This window comes from Tachyglossus aculeatus, chromosome Y4 (genome assembly GCF_015852505.1).
Source record: "Tachyglossus aculeatus isolate mTacAcu1 chromosome Y4, mTacAcu1.pri, whole genome shotgun sequence".
NCBI lineage: Eukaryota > Metazoa > Chordata > Mammalia > Monotremata > Tachyglossidae > Tachyglossus > Tachyglossus aculeatus.
Genome location: NC_052096.1, coordinates 1790439 through 1818437, shown reverse-complemented (window position 1 = coordinate 1818437; position 27999 = coordinate 1790439). Strand labels below are relative to the sequence as shown.

The following is a 27999-nucleotide window of genomic DNA, read 5'->3' as shown; positions in this document are numbered from 1 at the left end:
TGAGCAATGACAGGGAGGCGGGACGGGCACCTGGGAAGGGCCTGGATTTTATTTGGAGTCACGGCGGCGGAGCGGGGTCGGGGCGAGCGGCAGTCGAAGGGGGAAAGGGAACGGGAAGCGGAGGGTGGCATGGGGGGAGAAGGGAGGGCGGACGAGGAAACTGAGGCCTGGAAAGGTGCGGAAACTCAGGTCTGGTTGGACGGGGGTGATGTCCGCGTGCCCGGGCTCCTGAGGAGGAGGTGGGGATGGAAGGGGGCCTGGACTGGAAGGTCAGAGGTCAGCCGAGCGGCAGGAAGACCAAGTCTCCCGCCAGGTGCTGCCTCAGCCACGGCTGGAGGCGGAACAGGTTGAGGTGGAAGTCGCGGGGCTGGAGGCCGCCCGGGTGCGGGCGGCGTTGGACGGGACCCTGGCCTCGGGACGCCGAGCAGGGGTTGTGTAGACCCCAACTCACCAGCCCCACCTGAAAGGAGAGGAGGGGCGGGGGCGCGGGGGAGAAGCGGCATCGGCAACCCCGTCATAACCACCGTCGCCGGGCTACTCGTCGGCCCCGGGACGAAGGAGGGCGGGATGACCCGTATTCTACTCTCATTTTACAGATGAGGCCCGGGGCCGTGAAGTGACTGGCCTGAGGTCACGCGCCGGAGCCGTGATGATAATAACGACAATGACAGCTGCGGCACTTGTTAAGTGCTTACTGTGTGCCGAGCACTGTACTGAGCCCTGGGGTGGATACAAGATCGTCAGGTCGCACATGGGGGCGGAGGGAGATCAGGGATCGAATCTCCATTTTGCAGACGAGGGAACTGAGGGCCAGAGAGGTGAAGTGACTGGACCAAGGTCACGGAGCACGCAAGTGGAGGAGCGGGATGAGAACCCAGGTCCTCTACTCCCAATCAATCAATCAATCAAACAATCGTATTTATTGAGCGCTTACTATGCACAGAGCACTGTACTAAGCGCTTGGGAAGTACAAGTCCCAGGCCCGGGCTCTTTCCGCTAGGCCACTCACACTCAAACCCCACCAAACGCCGCTGGAGCCTGGAGGCACCCTCCCCCACCACTCCTTCCACCCACAGGATCAGACCCTACTCCTCATCCCCACCTCTCATCGCTCACCCCCATACGTATATACGTTTTTACGTATTTATTACTCTATTTATTTTACTTGTACACATTCTATTTACTTTGTTCTTTGTCTCCCCCTTCTAGACTGTGAGCCCACTGTTGGGTAGGGACCGTCTCTGTATGTTGCCAACTGGGACTTCCCAAGAGCTTAGTCCTGTGCTCTGCACACAGTAAGCGCTCAATAAATTGTCCCATGATTGCATGAATGAATGAATGAATCTCTCCCTACCTGAAAGAACCTGGATCGCCTCTGGAAGAAAACGGACCCCCCGGATTCTCCTGTTGGGAGAGGGAGGGAGGGAGGGGTCACCCTCTGCCCCCTGCTCGGCCCACCCACCCCGGGCCTCTGACAGTGGAGCTGGTATTTTCGTGTCTGTCTTCCCCCCCGGGGGCGAGCATAAGCTCCTTGAGGGCAGGGAATGAGACTTTGGGCTGTTCCGAAGGGCCTAATTAGTGCACCACACCCTCAGGGGACTCAACAAATTCCTGGGCCCCGGGAGATGATGACTGATGGAAGAAATGTGGGATCCCCTGACCCCCTAATTCCAGCTCTTGACATCCTTGCCCTCCCAGAAGCCGTTCCTTCATCTCTGCCCCCCAAAAAAGCCCCCAGGACTCACCCTTGCAGGGGGAGTCATCGTTCTTCAGGCCGCTGCACAGGAACTGCTCCGTCACCACTTCCCCGACATCCACCAAGTTGGCAAACGTGGACTGAGGTTGCAGGATGCCCCGAGCACAGGTTGCCAGCTGCCAGGCGGGAGGAGAGGCTCAGAGCCGGGACAGGGCAGGCCGGGCCGGGGGAGAGAGTTGGGGGGCGACGACCGATGGGGGAGAAGACGGAGGGATGGGCCCGGGGACCTGAACGAGGATGTTTCTAATTTGAAACATGGTTACAAACTGTGAGTACCACTTTGTCTTCCTCTAGCACACGTACTTCCAAACACTCTCCCAATCTACGTAATTTCATTTTAGTCTCAAGCTCCCTGAGATCTAGAAAGGGGCAAATGTTAGTATTTAAATTTGACGAACGAGAGAACTGAAGCACAATGCTTTTTTTTATGGCATCTGTTAATCATTTTAGTACCTATTGAGCACTTACTATGTGCCAGGCTCTGTTCTACGCACTAGGGGAGAGACGAGTTAATCAGTTAGACACAGTCCCTGTCCCACATGCGGCTCACGTTCTAAGTATTCGTTCATTCATTCAATCATTCATTCGTTCAGTCGTATTTATTGAGCGCTCACTGTGTGCAGAGCCCTGTACTAAGCGCTTCGGAAGTCCAAGCTGGCAACATAGAGAGACGGTCCCTACCCAATAGCGGGCTCACAGTCTAGAAGGGGGAGACAGACAACAAAACGAAACATATTAACAAAATAAAATAAATAGAATAAATATGTACAAATAAAATAAATAGAGTAATAAATACGTATAAACATATATACATATACACAGGTGCTGTGGGGAGGGGAAGGAGATAAGGATGGTTCCAAACACTTCAGAGAGGCAACGGGAAGACGGCCCAATCCATTTCCAGCAAGGGAAGGGGGCGAAAAGGGAATCATTCATTCATTCAATCATATTTATTGAGCGCTTACTGTGTGCAGAGCACTGTACTGAGCGCTTGGGATGTACAAGTCGGCAACAACTACCTAGGAGGGAGGAGGATTTAATCCCCATTTTACAAGTGGGGTAACTGAGGCACAGAGAAGTTAAGTGACTTGCTCAAGGTCACACAGCAAGCAACTGGCAGAACTGGGATTAGAACCCAGGTCCTCCGACTCTCAGGTCCGTGGTCTTTCGACTAGACCACGCACCTTCTCTAATTTTGTTACTATTAATTTGTTAAGAACGTACTATGTGCCAGGCATCATACTGAGCGCTGGAGTATCTTCAGTCCACGTCCCACGTGGGGCTCGGTCACCATCCCCATTTGAAAGATGAGGTAACCGAAGCCCAGAGAATAATAATAATGATAATAACGATGGCATTTATCAAGCGCTTACTATGTGCCAAGCACTGTTCTAAGCACCGGGGAGATTACAAGGTGACCAAGTCGTCCCACGGGGGGCTTACAGTCTTAATCCCCATTTTCCAGGTGAGGTAACTGAGGCACAGAGAAGCGAAGTGACTGGCCCAAAGTCACACAGCTGACAACATGGATTTGAACCCATCAATCAATCAGTCAATCAGTCGTATTTATTGAGCGCTTACTGTGTGCAGAGCACTGTACTAAGCGCTTGGGAAGTCCAAGTCGGCAACATATAGAGACGGTCCCTACCCAACAGTGGGCTCACAGTCTAGAAGGGGGAGACAGAGAACAAAACCAAACATACTAATAAAATAAAATAAATAGAGTAGATATGCACAAATAAAATAAATAAATAGAGTAATAAATATGTACAAGCATATATACATATATACAGGTGCTGTGGGGAACCCATGATCTCTGACTCCAAAGCCCGGGCTCTTTCCACTGAGCCATGCTGCTTCTCTTAAGAGAAGTGAGGTGACTTGCCCAAAGTCGCCCAGCAGATACGCGGCGGAGCCGGAATAAGAACTCAGGTCCTCTAACTCCCGGCCCGGGCTCTATCTATTAGACTTCACTGCTTCCATGTACTGTACTTCAATAGGCGCTCAGTAAATCCTGTTGCCATAACGACTACAGGGTTTGGGTCAGGCAGTAGCCATCTGGGGAGGAGAGCGGGGCAAACTGGAAACGAGACAGTGAAAGAGACTCCCACGGGCTCAACGGAAGTGGAATCGGGGGGCGCGGGGAGGACCCCTGGGTTCCCTTACCTCCTTGCCCGTCCTGAGCACGAGGTTCTTCTGTTTGTCGTCCAAGGAGATGAAATGAGCTGGAATCTGGAGCTGGTTCAGGAGATCCGACTCTAGGAGGTGGAGGGCGGGAAGCGGGGAGACCCGGTTGAGACCTCATCGCCCCCCCGGGCCCGGCTGCCGGTTCCCCGGGCGCCCCGGCTCCCCGGCCCCGGATTACCGTGGTCACGGCAGGTGCTGGACGGGCGGCGTTTGAGGGCCACGTTGGCTCCCGAAGTGCAAGGGAGGCAAATGGGTCTAGGGGCGGGAGGAGAGACCGGGACAACAGTTACTAACGGCATTTCCTAAGCGCTTAGCGGGTGGCGGGGCAAGATCATCAGGCCCCGTACAGTCCCCGGGCCACCCGATCTATCAATTTATTGAGCGCTGACTGTGTGCAGAGCACTAGACTAAGCGATTGGCAAAGTCCAATACGACAGAGCTGGTAATCGATCAACGGTATTTACTGAGCGCTGTGTGCAGGGCACTGGATTAAGAGTTTAGGAGAGTCCAACAGAACAGAGTCGGTAATAATAATAATAATAATGATGGTATTTGTTGAGCGCTTACTATGTGCAAAGCACTGTTCTAAGCACTGGGGAGGTTACAAGGTGATCAGGTTGTCCCACGGGGGGCTCACAGTCTTAATCCTCATTTTACAGATGAGGTCACTGAAGCCCGGAGAAGTGAAGTGACTTGCCCAAGGTCACACAGCTGTCAGAGCCGGGATTTGAACCCATGACCTCTGACTCCCAAGCCCAGGCTCTTTCCACTGAGCCACGCTGCAACTGACCGCATTTATTGAGCGCCGTGAGCAGAGCACTGGATTAAGAGTTTAGGAGAGTCCAACACAACAGAGTCAGTAATAATAATAATAATAATAATGATGATGGTATTTGTTAAGCGCTTACTATGTGCCAAGCACTGTTCTGAGCGCTGGGGAGGTTACAAGGTGATCAGGTTGTCCCACGGGGGGCTCACAGTCTTAATCCTCATTTTACAGATGAGGTCACTGAAGCCCAGAGAAGTGAAGTGACTTGCCCAAGGTCACACAGCTGACAGTTGTCAGAGCCGGGATTTGAACCCATGACCTCTGACACCCAAGCCCGGGCTCTTTCCACTGAGCCACGCTGCAACTGACCGTATTTATTGAGCGCCGTGAGCAGAGCACTGGATTAAGAGTTTAGGAGAGTCCAACACAACAGAGTCGGTAGTCAATTGACCATATTTATTGAGCGCCGTGTGTGGAGCACTGGCCTAAGCACTTGAGAGAGTCCAACCTAATGGAATTGGTAATAATAATAATAATGATGGCATTTATTAAGCGCTTACTTTGTGCAAAGCACTGTTCTAAGCGCTGCACTGAGTAGACACATTCCCTGACCACAAAGAGCCTCCGGTCTAGAGGAGGAGACAGGCAGTGATATAAACAATTCATAGACACGTGAGCTAAGTTTAAGAAGGAAGGAGCGCAGGTAATTTATCCCCTTTTACAGAGGAGAAAAACTGAGGCACAGAGAGGTCAAGCAACTTTCTTAAAGTAATGCAGCAGGCTGGCATTAGTAGCTGAGTCTCCTGAGTCCCAGACCCGGATTCTTTCCATGAGAAGACACCACCCTCCCGTTGCGCTACCCGCCGGAGGTAGAGCTCGGATGCCCCGGCAGTGAAGTCCAGAAGTCTGGACCCCTGCCCACCTTCTCAGTCCTCATCTGTAAAATGGGGATAAGACTGGTGATCCCCACGTGGGACGTGGACTGCGTCCGACCTGATTAGCTTGTATCTACCCTAGCGTGTAGTACAGAGGCTGGCGCATAGTAAGCACTTAACAAATACTACTTGAAAAAAAAAGCGCTCAATAAATATCATTGATCGATTGATGCGGGCGCTCTGCCAGTCTCTCCTGTCAGATGCGGGCGCATAGTAAGCACTTAACAAATACTACTTAAAAAAAAAAGGGCTCAATAAAAATCATTGATCGATTGATGCGGGCACTCTGCCAGTCTCCCCTGTTAGATACAGGCATCCCGTTGGTCTCCCCAGTCAGAGGCGGGCCCCCCACCAGTCTCCCCAGTCACACGTGGACACCCCGCTGGTCTCCCCGTCAGAGGTGGACATCCCGTCGGTCTCCTTATTCAGGAGCGGGCACCCCGCCCCGGTCTCCCCAGTCAGAGGCGGACACCGAGTCAGCCGCACCTGGCCACGCTGGACAACTTGATGGGCTCCTTGAGCTTCAGCAGGGCGATGTCGTTGTGGTAGAATTCGGGGATGCCGAGGTGTCTCTTGGCCAGGGCGTCAAAGCCCTCGTGGATGATCCGTTCCTCAATTTCCATGTCCTGGCTCCTCCTGGGACCGGGGTCCCCTAAGGGTGACGTACGGGGAGCCGGTTGAACTCGGAGTGCCCCGAAAAGGGGCAGGAGCTGAGCCTGGGTCTCGGAGGGCAGGGATGGGGGGACTGGGAGCCGGGGGAAAGGAGGGGAAGGATTCGGGGAGAACCCGCCCCCTCTTGCCTACGGTCACCCTCCAGAGGGCCGTGTCCTCGATGTCATGGAAGCAGTGGGCCGCAGTCAGGACCCATCGGTCGGAGATGAGGGAGCCACGACAGGTCTCCCGGGTCGTGGCCTACAGGGGAACCCGGAGCCCCGTCCGTCAGGCCAGACCTGGGACCCGGCCTCACCCTCCAGCCCCCCTCCGGCCCTGGGCGCTACCTTGATGGTGACGTGCCAGGGATGCTTCTCCTGGTCTGTGGCGTTGGCGGACACGTTTCCCAGGCCACAGATGGAGTTCTCAAACTTGGAAATGTCTGGACCGGGGGGCGAGGGGGTGAGGCCCCACGAAGGGCGAGGGAGGGGAGGAAGGAGGGAGAGACTGGAAGGGGGGACGGGAGGGTGAAGAGGGCCGGGAGAGAAGGGTGGGGAGACCAAGCAGGAAGTCCAGGGATCAGCCCCTTGGGCAGCCACCCTGTGGTCCCCAGTCAGGGAAGGAGGGGCGGAAACCGGGGCAGGAGACAGCAGGGCCTGGGGGCCTGGGAGGGGACGGAGCAGGGCCAGAGGGGCGGGCCCCGGGGGCAGGTCCCGGGGACGCTCACCCAGCATGTTCTCAAAGACCTGCCGCAGGGTCTGTGGGTCCCTGAGGATGAAGGCGTGTCTCTCGCCGTCCTTCTTGGAGGCCATCTCATTCAGCTCTTTCCAGTCCATATCCATGTCTCCCACCCCGATGGCGTAGATGTCTGGCCGGGAGGTGAACGAAGCCCGGGGCGTCAGGTGGAGGGTGGTGGAGCGGGGCCCGGGGAAACCCACCAGCATGGCCCGGGGCAGCCTGACCCGAGGGCCGCCCGCCTGCCCACCCGAGACGCTCCAGGAGACGGCCGCTTCTTGTCCCGCTAGACTGGGATCTGGAGCACTGGAGGCTCCACAGCGTCTCCACGGCAACACTCCTGGACTGTCAGTTAATAATAATAATTTTGGTATTTGTTAAGCACTTACTATGTGCAAAGCACTGTCCTAAGCGCTGGGGAGGATACAAGGTGATTGGGCTGTCCCATGTGGGGCTCACAATCTTAATCCCCATTTACAGATGAGGTGACTGAGGCCCAGAGAAGTTAAGTGACTTGCCCAAAGTCACACAGCTGACAAGAGGCGGAGCTGGGGCAGAGACTACACTCATTGTGGACAAGGAATGTGAATGTTTATTGTTATAGTGTCCTCTCCTATGCGTTTAGTTCAGAAAAGCGTTTAGTAGAGAAGCAGCATGGCTCAGTGGAAAGAGCCCGGGCTTTGGAGTCAGAGGTCATGGGTTCAAATCCTGGCTCCGCCAATTGTCAGCTGGGTGACTTTGGGCAAGTCACTTCACTACTCTGGCCCTCAGTGACCTCATCTGGAAAATGGGGATGAAGACTGTGAGCCCCCCGTGGGACAACCTGATCACCTTGGAACCTCCTCAGCGCTTAGAACAGTGCTTTACACATAGTAAGCGCTTAATAAATGCCATCATCATCATTGTTATTATTATTACAGTGCTTTGCACACAGTAAGTGCTCGAGAAATACGATCGAACGAACGAATGAGTGAAAGTGTCTGCCGGCTCGATCGGACTCACCCAAGTGCTCAGTTCAGTACTCTGGACACAGTACACTGGAAGCTTCTGGAGGGCAGGGATCCCGTCTACTAACTCTACTGGACTCTTCCAAGCGCTTAGTACAATGTTTCGTACACAGTAGGATTCCCCGGGCCTGGAATCCCCCAGGCCTGGAATGCCCTCCCTCTGCCCATCAGCCAAGCTAGCTCTCTTCCTCCCTTCAAGGCCCTACTGAGAGCTCACTTCCTCCAGGAGGCCTTCCCAGACTGAGCCCCTTCCTTCCTCTCCCCCTCGTCCCCCTCTCCATCCCCCCCATCTTACCTCCTTCCCTTCCCCACAGCACCTGTATATATATGTATATATGTTTGTACATATTTATTACTCTATTTATTTATTTATTTTGCTTGTACATATCTATTCTATTTATTTTATTTTGTTAGTATGTTTGGTTTTGTTCTCTGTCTCCCCCTTTTAGACTGCGAGCCCACTGTTGGGTAGGGACTGTCTCTATATGTTGCCAATTTGTACTTCCCAAGCGCTTAGTACAGTGCTCTGCACATAGTAAGCGCTCAATAAATACGATTGATGATGATGACGATGGAGGTCAGCCTTTCCAGCCCTCTCCCCGGCAGGGCCCGCCCCATCTTCCTACCGACCCGGGGCCCGATTCCTCAGGGGAACCGGCCCTTATCTAAAGTCGATAAGGCCGGCTTCAGATGCCCTTGGCCTTCTGAAATTCAGCAAACACCCGAGTTTTCGTGGAAGAGGTTTGGGCCTGGCCTCAGCTGGGACTCCATGAAACAACCCCTTGGGGGGCCGCAGTGAGGAAGTGGGCCGGAGGGGTTCTCTTAGCGACTCTCACCCTCGCGGATACCATCTCACTGTTGGGAACCAGGTGTCCAGGGTCTGCTCCGTCCCCGCGCGTGAAAGCCACCGGCCCGGAAATACCCCTTCTTCACCCCCAACCGAGGCAGGCTGGTCAACGGGGATTGGAACAGGCGGCCTAGGGGAGAGGAGGGACTCACCCAGGTAGTTTTCCCTCTCCGGAGTAATGTCCAGGACTTCTTTGATCTCGACGATGGCCGTTTTGGGCGTCCCCCCCATGTTGGACTTTCCTGGGGAGAGACGGCGGTGAGGGGTGGGGAGAGGTCAGGGTCTCTCGGGGGTGGGCCAGAAGGGGCCGGAGGGCAGCCATGGTCAAAGCTGAGGGCGTTCAGGATTTTCTGCAGTGCTTCGTGAAGGCAGGTAACGCCTCTGGTGAGCAGAGTGTTTCGGGACACCTTGGGCTGGGGGGTCGGGCACAAAGCAGCATGGCTCAGTGGACTCAGGGGTCGTGAGTTCAAATCCCGGCTCCGCCAATCGTCAGCTGGGTGACTCTGGGCAAGTTACTTAACTTCTCTGCGCCTCAGTTCCCTCATCTGTAAAATGGGGATCAAGACTGTGAGCCCCCCGTGGGACAACCTGATCACCTTGTAACCTCCCCAGCGCTTAGGACAGTGCTTTGTACATAGTAAGCGCTTAATAAATGCCATTATTATTATTATTATAAAGGATTCTGGGTGGTGTGGGGCAGATAAATGCTATTATTATTATTATTATAATAAAGGATACTGGGTGGTGTGGGGCAGAAGAGAGGAGAATGGTATGCTGAAGGGGCAGGGGGAGATCACTGGGAGGGGAGTTGCTTTTATTTTAATTAATTTTAACTTCTGCCTCCCCAACTAGACAGCTCCTTGAGGGCAGGGCAGAGAGGGTCAACCCACTCTGATGTACCACCCTCTCCCAAGCATTCAGTACAGCGCTTGGCACTCAGTAAGCGCTCAATGAATACCAGGAATCGAATGACTGATTGATCGATCGCTCCCTCCTCACCCCCAGGCCACCTCCCGTCCCCACCCCAAATACCCCAGACCCCCCTCTGTTCCTTCAGAGAAACTTTCCCCCATTGCTGAATCTGGTTTGGGATTACCACACCGGGCCAGGGACACAGAGGAACTGGAACGGGGCCAAGGGAAAAATAACGGAATGATGCAAGGGCTGGAAAAGACTGAGGAAACATCGGGGAAATGTCGGGGGAGATGGCGGGGTGCGGTCCGGAACGAGGAAGGCCGTACGGATGAGGAAATGGCCATGTCGAAATAGAGAGGGGCCGGCAGGGCGGGGTGAGGGGAAGGGATGCTGACAAAACACAGTCCCCGTTTGTCCCCCGGGGAGATGAGGAAAAACCACAGTGAGGGGAAGAGAGGTTAGAAGGTAGGATCACATGACACCAGTTACGTTGTAATAATAATAATAATGATGGCATTTATTAAGTGCTTACTACGTGCAAAGCACTGTTCTAAGCCCTGGGGAGGTTACAAGGTGATCAGGTTGTTCCACATGGGGCTCACAGTCTTAATCCCCATTTTACAGATGAGGTCACTGAGGCACAAAGAGGTTAAGTGACTTGCCCAAGGTCCCACAGCAGACGAGTGGCGGAGTCGGGATGTACTCTCCCGAGCAACTAAGTACTCAATCTATACCACTGATGGACTGATGGTTTAGAAGGAGAGTTAGGCCCGGGGTCAGACGGCCTAGGGGGTTTCGGCTTTGCAGCCCGAAGCCGTTTCTGACAAACTGACATCTGTCTTGGGCCCGACGGTGGCCCTCTTGGAAGCAGGGGGTTGGGCCAAAAGGCCTTTCAATAATAATAATAATAACGATAGTAGTAATTATCGTTATCTTTGAGAAGTGCTTCCTCTGTGCTGAGCATTGGTAAGTATATGGTCGTCAGATTGGACACAGTCTCTGTCCCACCTGGGGCTCACGGTCTAAGGAGAAGGGATAACAGGTATCGAATCCCCATTTTACGGATAAGGACGTTGAGGCCCAAGAGAAGTGAAGCGGCTCGTCCAAGATCACTCAGCAGGCAAGCGGCGGAGCCGTCCCAGGCCCGGGCTCTTTTCCCCGGACCGAGATGCTCCCTGGGCCAGTAATTCTCTCCTCCCGTCCCTCGAGCCAGTTTCAGGGGTCTGTGAGAGCTGGCTGTGACGGACCACCCCCCACCCAAGATCCCCCCCAAAATTGAAGGTCCCCTCACCGTCTGTCAGAAGGATGATGGCGTGGTGGATTTCCTTCCACTCTTTCTCCCAACCTTTCTTTAAGTAGAACGCCCTCTGATTACTCATCATCTCAGAGACCTTCCTCAGGGCTGCCAATGTGTTCGTCCCGGTTCCGTCCTGGTGATCTGGCAAATATTCATTCATTCATTCATTCAATCGTATTTATTGAGCGCTTACTGTGTGCACAGCACTGTACTAAGCGCTTGGGAAGTACAAGTCGGCAACATAGGGAGACGGTCCCTACCCAACAGCGGGCTCACAGTCTAGAAGGGGGAGACAGACAACAAAACAAAACATATTAACAAAATAAAATGAGTAGAATAAATATGAACAAGTAAAATAAATACATAGAGTAATAAATATGTACAAACATTCATTCAATAGTATTTATTGAGTGCTTACTGTGTGCAGAGCACTGCACTAAACACTTGGGAAGCACAAGTAGGCAACACCTAGAGACAGTCCCTACCCAACAGCGGGCTCACAGCCTAGAAGGGGGAGACAGACTACAAAACAAAACATATAAACAAAATAAAATAAATAGAATAAATATGTACAAGTAAAATAAATACATAGAGTAATAAATATGTACAAACATATACATTCATTCATTCATTCAATCGTATTTATCGTGTCTAAGCAACGTGGCCTAGTGGACAGAGCCCGGGCCTGGGCTTCAGAAGGACCTGGGTTCTAAACTTGCCTCCACCACTTCTAATAATAATGATAATGATAATAATAATAATAATGTTCATATTTGTTAAGCGCTTACTATGTGCCAAGCACTGTTCTAAGCACTGGGGTAGATACAAGGTAATCAGATTGTCCCACGTGGGGCTCACAGTCTTCAACCTTATTTTCCAGATGAGGGAACTGGGGCTCGGGGCGTGGACTCCCTCGGGACCCCTCTAGCCTCCCCCCAACCCTCCCCACGAGAGGCCAGGACTCTCCAGAGGGGCCAGACTCCAGAGGCCAAAGCGGAAACGCCCGACAGACCCGTATCTATCCAGAATCCCCCGGAATCAGCTTCACATTAGGAATCCCAGGCCATTCCCATTCCCGTCCCTGTTTCCATTCCAGAAAGCCACGTTTTTCCACTTAACACCAACCATCGCTCTCCCCACCTTCGAGGCCTTACCCGTTGTTGGATAGGGATTGTCTCTATCTGTTGCCGAATTGTACTTTCCAAGCGCTTAGTACCGTGCTCTGCACACAGTAAGCGCTCAATAAATACGATTAAATGGATGAATGAATGAACGATTAAAATCCCACCTACTCCGAGACGCCTTCCCCGACTAAGCCCTCATCTCCCTCACTCCCTCTCCCGTCTGCGTCCTCTACATACTTGAATCTGTTCCCTTTTAGCATATGATACTCACCCCACCCTCAGCCTCTCAGTCCATATCCACAAATCATTTTTATGCTCCACTCTAAGGGAATGTGTCTGGCAACTCTGTTGTACTGTTCTCTCTCAAGCACTTAGTGCAGCGCTCGACACAAAGTAAGCGCTCAACAAATACCACTGATCGACTGATTTCGTACCTGTCCGTAATCTATTTTAATGTCTGTGCCCCCTTCTAGACAGAACCAAAGGCGGGTTCTAGACGCCCGGCGAGGAGGGCCTGGTGAGTCTCTGGGGTAGAGCCGACGGACCGCAGACCTGGAAACTGAGCCACCTGGATTCCAGTCATCCCCATCGCGACCGTTAGCCAACCGAAGAGCTAGACTACCGTCTTCCCCATCTTTAAAGCACTCGATCCCCCTGCCCCCTCCCACCTCACCTCGCTATTCTTCTACTACAACCCAGCTGGTTGCTCCTCCGATGCCAATGTTCTCACTGTCCCTCGATCTCGTCTATCTCACTGCCTCTCAGCCTCATCCTGCCTCAAGCTAGGAACCCCCTCCCGCCTCAAATCCGACAGACAATGGCTCTCCCCACCTTCAGAGCCTTATTGAAGACCCACCAGGTCTTCCCTGACTATGCCTTCCTTTCCTCTTCTCCCGTTCCCTTCCACGACGCCTTGATCTGCTCCCTTTATTCATCCCCCCTCCCAGCCCCGCAGCTCTTCTGTCCATCTCTGTTGTCTCCCCTTCTAGACTGTAAGCTCGCTGTGGGCAGGGAATATGTGTGTTTTTTGTTATACTGTCCTCTCCCAAGTGCTTAGTCCAGTGCTCTGCACACAGTAAGCGTTCAGTAAATATGAATGAATGGCCCAGGGAGTTCCTGAACTACCAACGGACACCCCGACGCTCCTTCGCAAACCACGGGACGCCCGGAGACCAAGAGCACACCTTTGTACTGGACTCCCTCCAGGATGTTAAACACCTCGGCCACATCCCTGGAGTTTGGATGTTGGACGGATAGGATGGTTTTCGGCTTCGAGGCGAAGGTCATGATGCCCACGCTCACGTTGACTTCGAAACTGAAGAGCTGCGGAGGGGAACGAGAGAAGAGGAAGGCCAGCCCTGAGTGGCAAACCCAGGGAACCCCTCGTGGGCACGGACCATGTCTACCAGACTCTCCCAAGAGCTTGGTACAGTGCGCTGCACACAGAAAGCGCTCAATAAATGCCATTGATTGATTGATCGATTGACTGGAGCGGGACTAGGGGCAAGGAGCCAAGTCGGGGACCGAGGGGGAAACTGAGGGAAAGACCGAGAGGAGGATGGGAACTGAGTTTGTGGGGGGGGTGCTGGAGAAGTGAGACCCTCCCTCTCCCTCCTGCTGACCCGGTCCACCATGATCTCCGCGCTTTCCTTGAAGATTTTGAAGTTTTCCAGGGACACGCTCTGGGAGGCGTCAAGCAGCAGGTAGAGATTCAGGAGCCCCAAGCGCTGGATGCTGATTCTTCGGGCCACGTTGCCTGGAAGCCAGTGGGGAAGGCCGGGGCCACGACCCCCGGAATCAATCACGATCATAATAAGCGGGGGACTCGTTAAGCGCTCACGATGTGCCAAACGCCCTACTAGGCGCTGGGGTTACTGCATCAGCCTCCTCGCTGACATCCCTGCCTCCTGTCTCTCCCTGCCCCAGTCCATACTTCACTCTGCTGCCGGATCGTTTTTCAAAAAAAAAATTCAGGCCAGGTTTCCCCACCCTTCAAGACCCTCCAGTGGTTGCCCATCCACCTCCGCATCAAACAGAAATGCCTCACAATAATAATAATGGCATTTATTAAGTGCTTACTATGTGCAAAGCACTGTTCTAAGCGCTGGGGAGGTTACAAGGTGATCGGGTTGTCCCACGGGGGGCTCACAGTCTTAATCCCCATTTTACAGATGAGGGAACTGAGGCATAGAGAAGTTAAGTGACTTGCCCAAAGTCACCCAGCTGACAGTTGGCAGAGCCGGGATTCGAACCCATGACCTCTGATTCCAAAGCCCGGGCTCTTTCCACTGAGCCACGCTGCTTCTCTACCCGCTTTGAAGCCCTGAATCTCCTTACCCGTTCCTACCTCACCTCACTACTCTCCCACTAAAACCCAGCCCGCACATTTCACTCCTCTAATGGCAGCCTTCTCACTGTAGTAAGAATAATCATAATGATGGCGTTTGTTAAGCGCTTACTATGTGCGAAGCACTGTTCTAAGCGCTGGGGGGGATACAAGGTGATCAGGTTGTCCCACGTGGGGCTCATAGTCTCCATCCCCCTTTTACAGATGAGGTCACTGAGGCTCAGAGGAGTGAAGTGAATTACCCAAGGTCACACAGCAGACATGTGGCGGAGCCGGGATTAGAACCCGTGACCTCTGACTCCCGAGCCCGGGCTCTTTCCGCCGAGCCACGCTGCTTCTCGGTACCTCAATTTCGTCTATCTCACCACCCTTGTCCACATCCTGCCTCTCCCTCTTTCGAGCCAACGGATCATCACTCTCCCCACCTTCAAAGCCTTACCGAAGGCCCATCTCCTCCAAGGAGCCTTCCCTGACTAAGCCTCCGTCTTCTAGACCGTGAGCCCACTGTGGGGTAGGGACCGTCTCTCTAAGTTGCCAACTTGGACTTCCCAAGCGCTTAGTCCAGTGCTCTGCACACGGTAAGCACTCGATAAATACGATTGATTGATTGATTGATTGACTGATTAAGCCCTCTTTTCCCCGGGCCCACAGGGGGTTCACATCCTGCACCACCCATGGTTTCCCTGCTTCGCCCCACTCTCGTTCTGTGCTCCCCAAAGTCCGGCCCTTCCCTTCTCACCACCCCCCCGACCCCCATTTCCAACCCTCCGGTCCTGAGGTCACCACACGTCCCCAGTTGGGACCCTCTCCCTCCTGGGACCACCGCCGCGGACCGGCCCTGCCCCCAGTTCTTACTGTCTTTCTGCATCAGGGGATTGGTGCCAGCTAGGAGGTGGGCGAAGGAGGTGCCCAGAGCCGGGGCCACGTCTTCCAGGAAGTCAAAGGAATGGGCGGCTGCAGGGAGACAGGGGATGCTTGGGGGTTGGGGGGCTCGGGGGTGGGAAATAAGGGGGCTGGAAGGATCGGGGAGCCTGGAGTGTGGAGGGATCTCGGAGGATCCGGGGGTGCTTGGAGGGTCAGGGGACTCAGAAGGGTTTGGAGGTATAAATAATGGTATTTATTAAGCGCTTACTACGTGTCAAGCACTGTCCCGAGCGCTGGGGTAGATATGAGGTAAGGAGGTAGTCCCACTTGGGGCTCACAGTCTTAATCCCCATTTTACAGACGAGGTGACTGAGGCACAGAGCAGGGAAGTGACTTGCCCAAGGTCACACAGCGGACAAGTGGCAGAGCTGGGATTAGAACCCAGAGTCCTCTGACTCTCAAGCCCAAACTTTTGCCACTAGGCCATGCTGCTTCTCCTGGTAGGGCAGAGCGGGACCTCCGGGGTTGGAGTGGTCCCTCCTCCGTCCTTCTCCCCTCTTTCCTTCCCTCCTTCTCTCCTTCCCTCCTGCTCCTCCTCCCTCCTTCTCTTCTTCCCTCCTGCTTCTCCCTCCATCCTTTCTAGACTGTAAGCCCGTGGCCGGGCAGGGGCCGTCTCTGTTGACGATTTGCACTTCCCAATCGCTTAGTACAGTGCTCTGCACACGATAAGTGCTCAATAAATACGATTGAATGAATGAATGGTTATTTTATTTTGTTAGTATGTTTGGTTTCGTTCTCTGTCTCCCCCTTTTAGACTGTGAGCCCGCTGTTGGGTAGGGACTGTCTCTATATGTTGCCAACTTGGACTTCCCAAGTGCTTAGTACAGTGCTCTGCACACAGTAAGCACTCAATAAATATGGTTGATTGATTGATTAGGGAGCTCAGGGGATGGGGGCTTGTAGGACGGAAGGCCAGGAGAAGCAGGGGGTTCAGAGAGAGGGTAGGGGAGTTGGGAGGACCGGGGTCTCCGAGGGTGGGGGGCTTGAAGGGTGGGGGTCCGGCACTCACAGCGACAGATGGGTTCGGCCCCGCTCCAGGCCCCGTTGCTCCGACATTCGCGCTCGGCAGAGCCGATGAGCGTGAGCTTCCCGGTACAGTGGTACCGAACCCTGTCCCCCGCCGTGAAGCGAGACCCCGTCCGGGTGGTCCCCACCGGGATGCCGGGGTCTGGGCAGTGCCCCTCTGTGGGGGACACCAGGGGGTGGGGGGACAGGGTGGAGGATTTATTTCTTTCATTTTGTTAGTATGTTTGGTTTTGTTCTCTGTCTCCCCCTTGTAGACTGTGAGCCCGCTGTTGGGTAGGGACTGTCTCTATATGTTGCCAATTTGTACTTCCCAAGCGCTTAGTACAGTGCTCTGCACATAGTAAGCGCTCAATAAATACGATTGATGATGATCATGATGAGGATGTGGGCTCAGGGCCGCCCCGGGGGAGTCCCTCACCACCACTCGCCTCGGCCTTCCTCTGCCCATTCAAGTCTCCCAGGCTCTGACGCTAGTGTCAGAGTAGGAGCTGTGGGCGCTTGTGAATAAAAATGATTAATAATAATAATAATAATACTGGCATTGATTAAGCGCTTACTACGTGCAAAGCACCGTTCTAAGCCTCGGCCTTCCTCTGCCCGTTCAAGTCTCCCGGGCTCTGACGCTAGTGTCAGAGTAGGAAATTGTTATTAATAATAATAATAATGGCATTGATTAAGCGCTTACTATGTGCAAAGCACCGTTCTAAGCGCTGGGGAGGTTACAAGGTGATCAGCTTGTCCCACGGGGGGCTCACAGTCTTCATCCCCATTTTACAGGTGAGGTAACTGAGGCACAGAGAAGTTAAGTGACTTGCCCAAAGTCACACAGCTGACAATCGGTGGAGTCGGGATTAGAATAATAATAAATAATAATAATAATAATGGCATTTACTAAGCGCTTACTATGTGCAAAGCATCATTCTAAGTGCTGGGGAGGTTACAAGGTGATCAGGTTGTCCCATGGGGGGCTCACAGTCTTCATCCCCATTTTACAGATGAGGTAACTGAGGCACAGAGAAGTGAAGTGACTTGCCTGGTCACCCGGCTGACCGGTGGAGCCGGGATTTGAACCCACGACCTCTGACTCCAAAGCCCAGGCTCTTTCCACTGAGCCACGCTGCTTCTCATAGTAATAATAATAATGGAATTTGTTAAGCACTTATGACATGCCAGGCACTGTACTAAGCGCCGGGGTGGATACAAGCAAATCCGGTTGGACACAGTCCTCTGTCCCATGGTGGGGTCACAGTCTCAATCCCCATTTTACAGATGAGGTCACTGAGGCCCAGAGAACTGAAGTGAACATGAGATCACTGAGGCCCGGAGAAGTGAAGCGACTTGCCCAAGGTCACCCGGCAGACGAGTGGCGGAGCCGGGATTAAAACCCACGACCTTCTGATTCCCAGGTCCGTACTCTAGCCCCTGTGCCGTGCTGCTCTGTGCCTCAGTTCCCTCATCTGTAAAATGGGGATTAAGACTGAAAGCCCCATGTAGAACAGGGGCTGTGTCCGACCTGATGGTCTTGTATCTACCCCAGCGTTTAGTACAGCGTCTGGCACATAGTCAGGGTTTAATGAATGCCATTACAAAAGAAAAGCTGCCAGGGTGACCACTGTCCTGGAGACGCCGGGGTTACCGAGCTGTAATAGTCGTCAGTCTGGCCCACCTACTTGGGGGTCCAGGGCCCGGGCCCCACCTGCCTCCCACCGCCTGCTGCTCCCGTGCGATCTATTTCCAGATATTCAGTCGCTCCGTCAGTCAGTCGATCATATTTATTGAGCTCTTACTGTGTGCAGATTATTTATTTTATTTATTTAAATTATTTATTTATTCATAATAAATAAATAAATAATATTTAAATAATATTATTTATTATAATGAATATAATAAATAAACGTATTTACTTATAGTAAATAAATTTTGTATTTTATTTGCACATATTTATTCTATTTATTTTATTTTGTTAACGTGTTTTGTTTCGTTGTCTGTCTCCCCCTTCTAGACTGTGAGCCCGCTGTTGGGTAGGGACCGTCCCTATATGTTGCCAACTTGGACTTCCCGAGCGCTTAGTCCAGTGCTCTGCACACAGTAAGCGCTCAATAAATCCAACTGAATGAATGAATGAATGAATCAATCAATCGTATTTAATGAATATTTATTAAATATTAAATGAATATTCATTAATCGTATTTAATGAATGAATGCAGAGCACTGGACTAACTACTTGGGCGAGTGCACTAGAACGATAGACGCATTCCCTGCCCACAACGAGCTTAAGGTCACGATGGGGAGACAGACATGAGTAAAAATAAAGAAATGACGGAGATGGAATAAGGGCTGCGAGGCTGGAATTGGGGATGAATGAAGGGAACGAGTCAGGGCGCCGTGGAAGACAGTGGGAGAAGAGGAAAGGGGGGCTTAGTCTTTGGGGAATAGCGGATGGCTGGTGCAATAAAGGGAACGAGTCAGAGTGCCGTGGAAGATAGTGGGAGAAGAGGAAAGGGGGGCTTAGTCTTTGAGGAATAGCGGATGGCCGGTGCAATAAAGGGAACGAGTCAGGGTGCTGTGGAAGGCAGTGGGAGAAGAGGAAAAGGGGGCTTAGTCTTTGAGGAATAGCGGATGGCCGGTGCAATAAAGGGAACGAGTCAGGGCACCGTGGAAGACAGTGGGAGAAGAGGAAAGGGGGGCTTAGTCTTTGAGGAATAGCAGGTGGCTGGTGCAATAAAGTGGACGAGTCAGGGCGCCGTGGAAGACAGTGGGAGAAGAGAAAAGGGGGGCTTAGTCTTTGAGGAATAGCGGATGGCCGGTGCAATAAATGGAACTAGTCAGGGCACCGTGGAATACAGTGGGAGAAGGGGAAAGGGGGGCTTAGTCTTTGAGGAATAGCGGATGGCCGGCGCAACAAAGGAAACGAGTCAGGGCGCCGTGGAAGATAGTGGGAGAAGAGGAAAGGGGGGCTTAGTCTTTGAGGAATAGCGGATGGCCGGTGCAATAAAGGGAACGAGTCAGGGTGCTGTGGAAGGCAGTGGGAGAAGAGGAAAAGGGGGCTTAGTCTTTGAGGAATAGCGGATGGCCGGTGCAATAAAGGGAACGAGTCAGGGCACCGTGGAAGACAGTGGGAGAAGAGGAAAGGGGGGCTTAGTCTTTGAGGATTAGCGGATGGCCGGTGCAATAAAGGGAACGAGTCAGGGCGCCGTGGAAGACAGTGAGAGAAGGGGAAAGGGGGGCTTAGTCTTTGATGAATAGCGGGTGGCCGGGACAATAAAGGGAACGAGTCAGGGCACCGTGGAAGACAGTGGGAGAAGAGGAAAGGGGGGCTTAGTCTTTGAGGAATAGCGGATGGCCGGGGCAATAAAGGGAACGAGTCAGGGCGCCGTGGAAGACAGTGAGAGAAGGGGAAAGGGGGGCTTAGTCTTTGAGGAATAGCGGATGGCCGGTGCAATGAAGGGAACGAGTCAGGGTGCTGTGGAAGACAGTGGGAGAAGAGGAAAAGGGGGCTTAGTCTTTGAGGAATAGTGGCTGGCCGGTGCAATAAAGGGAACGAGTCAGGGCACAGTGGAAGACAGTCGGAGAAGAGGAAAGGGGGGCTTAGTCTTTGAGGAATAGCGGATGGCTGGGGCAATAAAGGGAACAAGTCAGGGCACCGAGTCAGGGCACCGTGGAAAACAGTGGGAGAAGAGGAAAGGGGGGCTTAGTCTTTGAGGAATAGTGGATGGCCGGTGCAATAAAGGGAACGAGTCAGGATGCCGTGGAAGACAGTGGGAGAAGAGGAAAGGGGGGTTTAGTCTTTGAGGAATAGCGGATGGCCGGGACAATAAAGGGAACGAGTCAGAGTGCCGTGGAAGACAGTGGGAGAAGAGGAAAGGGGGGCTTAGTCTTTGAGGAATAGCGGATGGCCGGGACAATAAAGGGAACGAGTCAGGGCGCCGTGGAAGACAGTGAGAGAAGAGGAAAAGGGGGGCTTAGTCTTTGAGGAATAGCGGATGGCCGGGACAATAAAGGGAACGAGTCAGGGTGCTGTGGAAGACAGTGGGAGAAGAGGAAAAGGGGGCTTAGTCTTTGAGGAATAGTGGCTGGCCGGTGCAATAAAGGGAACGAGTCAGGGCACAGTGGAAGACAGTCGGAGAAGAGGAAAGGGGGGCTTAGTCTTTGAGGAATAGCGGATGGCCGGGGCAATAAAGGGAACAAGTCAGGGCACCGAGTCAGGGCACCGTGGAAAACAGTGGGAGAGGAGGAAAGGGGGGCTTAGTCTTTGAGGAATAGTGGATGGCCGGTGCAATAAAGGGAACGAGTCAGGATGCCGTGGAAGACAGTGGGAGAAGAGGAAAGGGGGGTTTAGTCTTTGAGGAATAGCGGATGGCCGGGACAATAAAGGGAACGAGTCAGAGTGCCGTGGAAGATAGTGGGAGAAGAGGAAAGGGGGGCTTAGTCTTTGAGGAATAGCGGATGGCCGGGGCAATAAAGGGAACGAGTCAGGGCGCCGTGGAAGACGGTGGGAGAAGGGCAAAGGGGGGCTTAGTCTTTGAGGAATAGCGGAAGGCCGGTGCCCCTGGGCCCAGTGGGAGACGGGAAGAGGTGGGGATTTCCCACCACTGCTGAGGGCCAGTTTTGTTTTCCTCCGCCTGTCCACCCGCCCGGTCAGCCCTTTCCTCCTTCGGTCTTGGGAAAGTCCCGGGGGGCCCAGTGGAGGGGAGAGGCAGGAGGCAGTTGCTGGAGGATGAGGGCCCAACTCTCTGTCCCTCCCCTGGGAGAGGAAGGCGGAGGTCAGAACACCTTATTGTCAGCCAACTTGGGGCCCCCGTGGTCGCCGTGGCCGTGGTTGACCCCGGGGGGAGAGCAGACTGTGCCCTCACCGCAGTCGGGTGGGAACAGGGCGGCGGGGGGAGCGGGCGGGAGATGTCTGACGGGAAAAGCGGCTTGGGCTCCCCCTAAAATTCCACCTCCACTCCGCCTTCATTTATTATTAATTAATCCATTTATTTGTTTATCTTAATGTCTGTCTCCCCCTCTAGACCGCAAGGTCTGGCAGGGCAGGGAATGTGTCTGTTTATCGTTCTATTGTCCTCTCCCAAGCCCTCACTCCAGGTCTCTGCACGCGGTCAGCGTTCAGTAAATACATCTGACTGACTGACTGTCTTTTAGAGAAGCAGCGGGGGCTCAGTGGAAAGAGCCCGGGCTTTGGAGTCAGAGGTCAGGGGTTCGAATCCCGGCTCCGCCACATGTCTGCTGGGTGACCTTGGGCAAGTCACTTCTCTGAGCCTCAGTTACCTCATCTTTAAAATGGGGATTGACTGTGAGCCCCACATGGGACAACTTAATCACCTTGTATCCTCCTCAGCGCTTCGAACAGTGCTTTGCACATAGTAAGGGCTTAACAAATGCCATCATTATTATTATTATTATTATTATTATTATTATTTAGTTGAACTGTGGGAGTTTCAGTTGGGGTGGAAGGGTGGTGGGGTGTCAGGGGCTGTTGATATGGACCCTGTCTGGGTTCTGGAGCCCCTCCACCCCCCGAAACGTTGGCGCTGAATTGGCACCAGGTTGGGGAAAAATTGGCGGGGTGAGGCATCTCGGGCAGCACTGGGGAAACCGATCCCCACTGAGCAGTGTGGCCTAGTGGAAAGATCCCAGGCTTGGAAGTCAGAGGATCTGGGTTCTAATCCCATCTCCACCCCTTATCTCCCACTTGACCTCGGGTGGCTCTGTGGCTCGGTTACCTCATCCGTAAAATGGGGATTAAGACTCTGAGCCTCACGTGGGGCAACCTCATCATCTTGTATCTAGATTTCCCTCTAGACGCGGAGCTCGCTGTGAGCAGGGAATGTGTCTGTCAACTCTGTCGGGTCATACTCCCAAGAGAAGCAGCGTGGCCCAGCGGAAAGAGCCCGGGCTTTGGAGTCAGAGGTCGCGGGTTCAAATCCTGGCTCCGCCAATTGTCAGCCGGGTGACTTTGGGCAAGTCACTTCTCTGGGCCTCGGTTCCCTTATCTGTAAAATGGGGATTAAGACTTGGAGCCCCACGCGGGGCACCTTGTATCCCCCTGGCACTTAGAACAGTGCTTACTATAACAAACAAATACCATCGTTATTATTATTATTATACTCTCCCAAGTCTGGTAATAATAATAATAATAATAATACCAATTGTGGTATTCGGGGTTTTTTAATGGTATTTATTAAGTGCTTACTATGTGCAAAGCACTGTTCTAAGCTCTGGGGAGGTTACAAGATGATCAGGTTTGTCCCACGGAGGGCTCACAGTCTTAATCCCCATTTTACAGATGAGGTAACTGAGGCCCAGAGAAGTTAAGTGACTTGCCCAAAGTCACACAGCTGACAAGTGGCGGAGCTGGGATTTGAACCCATGACCTCAGACTCCAAAGCCCGGGCTCTTTCCACTGAGCCACGTTGCTTCTCTGTTAAGTGCTTACTATGTACCAGGCGCCTTACTAAGCGGTGGGGTAGATGGAAGCAAATCAGGTTGGAAGCAGTCCCTGTACCAGGTGGAGCTCAAAGTCTCAATCCCCATTTTACAGACGAGGTAGCTGAGGCACGGAGAAGTCGAGCGACTCGCCTTGGTCACACAGCAGAGAAGTGGTGGAGCCGGCATTTGTTTTGTTTCGTCGTCTGTCTCCCCCTTCTAGACTGTGAGCCCGCTGTCGGGAAGGGACCGTCTCTATAATGTTGCCAACTTGGACTTCCCAAGCGCTTAGTACAGTGCTCTGCACACAGTAAGCGCTCAATAAATACGATCGAATGAATGAATGAAAGAACCCCAGGCCTGTCCTCTATCTATTGGGCCACGCTGTTTCCCCTAACAGTGTTCTGCACGCATTATTCGTTTATTCATTCATACAATCATCACGCAAAGCACTATACTAAGGGCTTGGGAGAGTACAATATAACGGTAAACAGAAACCGTAAGCTCAGTAAGACACGGATAACAGTGAGCGCTCAATAAATACCGTTGATTGACTTATCTATCCCAACGTTCAGTACAGTGCCTGGCACACCGAAAGCATGCTCTCTTCCTCCCTTCAAGGCCCTACTGAGAGCTCACCTCCTCCAGGAGGCCTTCCCAGGCTGAGCCCCTTCCTTCCTCTCCCCCTCGTCCCCCTCTCCATCCCCCCATCTTACCTCCTTCCCTTCCCCACAGCACCTGTATAGATGTATATATGTTTGTACATATTTATTACTCTATTTATTTATTTATTTTACTTGTACCTATCTATTCTATTTATTTTATTTTGTTAGTATGTTTTGGTTTTGTTCTCTGTCTCCCCCTTTTTATCATCATCATCATCAATCGTATTTATTGAGCGCTTACTATGTGCAGAGCACCGTACTAAGCGCTTGGGAAGTACAAATTGGCAACATATAGAGACAGTCCCTACCCGAGCCTACTGTTGGGTAGGGACCGTCTCTATATGTTGCCAACTTGGACTTCCCAAGGGCTTAGTACAGTGCTCTGCACGCAGTAAGCGCTCAATAAATACGATTGATTGATTGATTGATTTAACAAATACCTTTTTTTGTTTTTTAAAAACAAAAACTCGCTCCGCCCGGCTTCCTGTTCAGCCCCTCCTAGTCTTCCCTGTCTCTCTCCCCTGGTCCCCAGCCCCAGAGCTCACCGCCGCCGTCGCACACGGCCGTCTCTCCGTCCCACAGGCCGTTGGGGCGACAGTGCCGGAGCGGGGACCCCCGCAACCTGTAGCCCTCCTCGCACTCAAAGGTCAGGTTGCCGCCCACCGGGTGGGAGATGAGGCGAGGAGTGTAGTAGCCGTTCTCGAAGGCGGCCGGGGCCGGGCAACGAACAGCTGGGGACAGAGGGGGCGGGGGGGGGACACACGGAGGCTCAGCGTCTTCTGGGAGAAATGGCGATCATGATCATGAGGGAGAGCCGAGGCCAACCGAGGCAGGAGGGAGAGCGCGTGTTGAATCCCCATGCGGCCAAGAGAGAAGCGGCGTGGCCTAGTGTATAGAGCCCAGGCCTGAGAGCCAGAGGACCTGCCTTCTAATCCCAACTCGGCCCCACTTGCCTGCTGTGTGACCTTGGGCGAGTCACTTGAGGAAGCCTCCGCTGGACTATAAGCTTGCAATGGGCAGGGAATGTGTCTGCCATATTGGTATACAATAATAATAATGGCATTTATTAAGCGCTTACTATGTGCAAAGCACTGCTCTAAGCACTGGGGAGGTTACAAGGGGATCAGGTTGTCCCGCTGGGGGCTCACAGTCTTCATCCCCATTTTACAGAGGAGGGAACTGAGGCATAAGGAAGTGAAGTGACTTGCCCAAAGTCACACAGCTGATGAGTGGCGGGGCTGGGATTTGAACCCATGAACTCTAACTCCAAAGCCCGGGCTCTTTCCACTGAGCCACGCTGCTTCTCACTCTACTCCATATCTAGGGGGATATGGCACATATATATATATATATATATATATACATATATACATATATACATATATGTGTATCTGCCACATCCCCGTCCATCCCCCCCCACCTTACCTCCTTCCCTTCCCCACAGCACCTGTATAGATGTTTTTACATCTTTATTACTCTATTATTTATTTATTTTACTTGTACATATTCTATTCATTTTATTTTGTTAAGATGTTTTGCTTTGTTCTCTGTCTCCCCCTTCTAGACTGTGAGCCTGCTGTTGGGTAGGGACCGTCTCTAGATGTTGCCAACTTGGACTTCCCAAGCGCTTAGTCCAGTGCTCTGCACACCGTAAGCGCTCAATAAATACGATTGAGTGAAAGACTGAGTGAATGGTATCTTCTACTTTCCCAAGCGCTGAGCAGCGTGGCTCAGTGGAAAGAGCCCGGGCTTTGGAGTCAGAGGTCAGGGGTTCAAATCCCGGCCCTGCCAATTGTCAGCTGGGTGACTTTGGGCAAGTCACTTCACTTCTCAGGGCCTCAGTGACCTCATCTGGAAAATGGGGGTGAAGAGTGTGAGCCCCCCGTGGGACAACTTGATCACCCTGTAACCTCCCCAGCACCTAGAACGGTGCTTTGCACAGAGTAAGTGCGTAATAAATGCCATTATTATTATTATTATTAAAGTGCCCTGCACGCCGTAAGTGCTCAGTAAATACGATTGACTGACTGACTTCATTTCTCTGTGCCTCAGTTTCCTCACCTGCAAAATGGGGATTCAATCCCTGTTCTCCTTCCTATTAGACTGTGAGTCCCATGTGGGACCTGACCCCAGTGCTTAGTTACAGTGCTTGACACGCAGTAAGCACTTAACAAATACTTCAATTATTACTATTAATGTAAAGATCCTGGGTCTGGGCATCTGAGGACCTGAATTCGAATCTCAGCTCTGCCGCTTGTCTGTTGTGTGACCTTGGATGAATCACATCACTCCTCTGTGCCTCAGTTCCCTCATCTGCAAAATGGGGATCCAATCCCTGTTCTCCCTCCCACTTACACCGTGAGCCCCATTCGGGACCTGATGATCTTGTATCTACCTCAGCGCTCAGTACAGTGCTTGGCACAGAGTTAGTGCTCAACTATGAGCCCGCTGTTGGGTAATAATAATAATAATGATGATGGCATTTGTTAAGCGCTTACTATGTGCAAAGCACTGCTCTAAGCGCTGGTGGGGGGAACAAGGTAATGAGGTTGCCCCATGTGGGGCTCACAGTCTTAATCCCCATTTTACAGATGAGGTAACTGAGGCTCAGAGAAGTTAAGTGACTTACCCAAGGTCACACAGCAGACATGTGGCGGAGCCGGGATTCGAACCTATGATCTCTGACTCCAAAGCCCGGGCTCTTCCACTGAGCCACGCTGGACCGTCTCTATATGTTGCCAACTTGTACTTCCCAAGCGCTTAGTCCAGTGCTCTGCACATAGTAAGCGCTCAATAAATACGATTGAATGACTGAATGAACTGATTCCACAGTTCTTATTATTGCCATTAGATGAGGAAACTGATGCCCCGAGAAGGGAAATGACTTTCCCAAGCATCTATTTTCCCTCCCCTTTAGACCGGGAGCCCCCCGTATGGGACTCTATCTGACCTGATTATCTTGTATCACCCTGAGCGCTTAGTACACTACTCGGTATATAGTAAGTGCTTCACAAATACCTCAGTCCAACTAATCAATCCATCAATTGTATTTATTGAGCACTTACTGTGTGCAGAGCGCTGTACTAAGTGCTTGGGAAGTCCAAGTTGGCAACACCTAGAGACGGTCCCTACCCAACAGTGGGCTCACAGTCTAGAAGGGGGAACTAATACCACAATTAAGGTCGCCTGGCAAACAAGTGGCGTAGCCGGGATGAGAACCCAGAGTCATTCATTCATTCAATCGTATTTATTGAGCGCCTAATGTGTGCAGAGCACTGTACTAAGCGCTTGGGAAGTACAGGCTCTTTCAGCGAGGCTGCCTTGATTGGGGAATGGGGTGGGTGTCCTAGGCTGGGGGAAAGGGTGCTTGGGTCCCTTGGGCAGAGAGAGTCTGAGGTGTAATGGACACTGGAAGGTCAAAGGTGAATCTGCCGCCGGGGAACGGAGAGCTGGGGGACCCCGGGACCCTGGAGAGCACAAGACAGACTGGTGGGGACGCAGAGGACTGACCCTCGGGGCAATCAATCAATCAATCGTATTTATTGAGCGCTTACTGTGTGCAGAGCACTGGACTAAGCGCTTGGGAAGTCCAAGTTGGCAACATATAGAGCCGGTCCCTACCCAACAGTGGGCTCACAGTCTAGAAGGGGGAGACAGAGAACCAATCCATCAATCAATCGTATTTATTGAGCGCTTACTGTGTGCAGAGCACCGGACTAAGCGCTTGGGAAGTCCAAGTTGGCAACATCTAGAGCAGGTCCCTACCCAACAGTGGGCTCACAGGCTAAAAGGGGGACAAGACCAAACATGCTAACAAAATAAAATAAATAGAATAGATATGTACAAGTAAAATAAATGAATAAATAGAGTAATAGGGCAACACCTGGTGCCCCCGACCCCGGCCCCTCCTCTGACCTTTACAGGCGGCCCGGGTGGTCCTCGGAGGATGCCACCGTCCATTCTCCTTGCAGAGCCGGTGCCCCACGGGGTGAGGGTGGTAGCCGGACGGGCAGGCGTACATCAGCCGGCTTCCGGGGGCCAGTCCATCGCTGAGGGAGAAGCTGCCACCTCTGATGGTCACATCTTGGGAGCAGAAGCGGGCAGGGGCCGTGCCGCCTGAGAGGGCACAGATGGGCAGCGGGAGAACACGAGGGGGCCCGCAGGGATCCCCGTCCAGAAGCCGGAGGGAGGCGGATGGAAGGGACCGTCCCCCCGCCCCGCCACCGCAGACCCCCCTCCATCCCTGTGGAATGCCCTACCTGGAAAGGAGGCGAGCAGAAGGAAGATAACTGGCAGCCGGGACATGGTGCCAGCGTTGGGGCAGCAAGGCGGGGTGGGCCGATCTGCCAGGGGAGAGGAGTCAGCTGACTTCTCGAAAATCAGGGCCG

General features: G+C 52.8%; 1 protein-coding gene across 1 annotated transcript; it reads right to left on the bottom strand.

Annotated features, from left to right (window-relative positions):
* Nucleotides 1-27: 27 nt before the first annotated feature.
* On the bottom strand, nt 28-27999 carry C2 (complement C2). Its single transcript, XM_038768707.1, has 18 exons — nt 27871-27999; nt 27527-27727; nt 24157-24342; nt 16504-16677; nt 15426-15524; nt 13846-13979; nt 13408-13546; nt 11094-11240; nt 9040-9129; nt 7026-7166; nt 6646-6740; nt 6448-6559; nt 6134-6299; nt 4122-4198; nt 3923-4014; nt 1746-1872; nt 1355-1404; nt 28-460 (listed from the first exon to the last, which is right to left on the bottom strand). Exons 1-18 carry the CDS (start codon nt 27914-27916, stop codon nt 278-280), a joined length of 2259 nt encoding a protein of 752 aa, XP_038624635.1. The 5' UTR covers nt 27917-27999; the 3' UTR covers nt 28-277.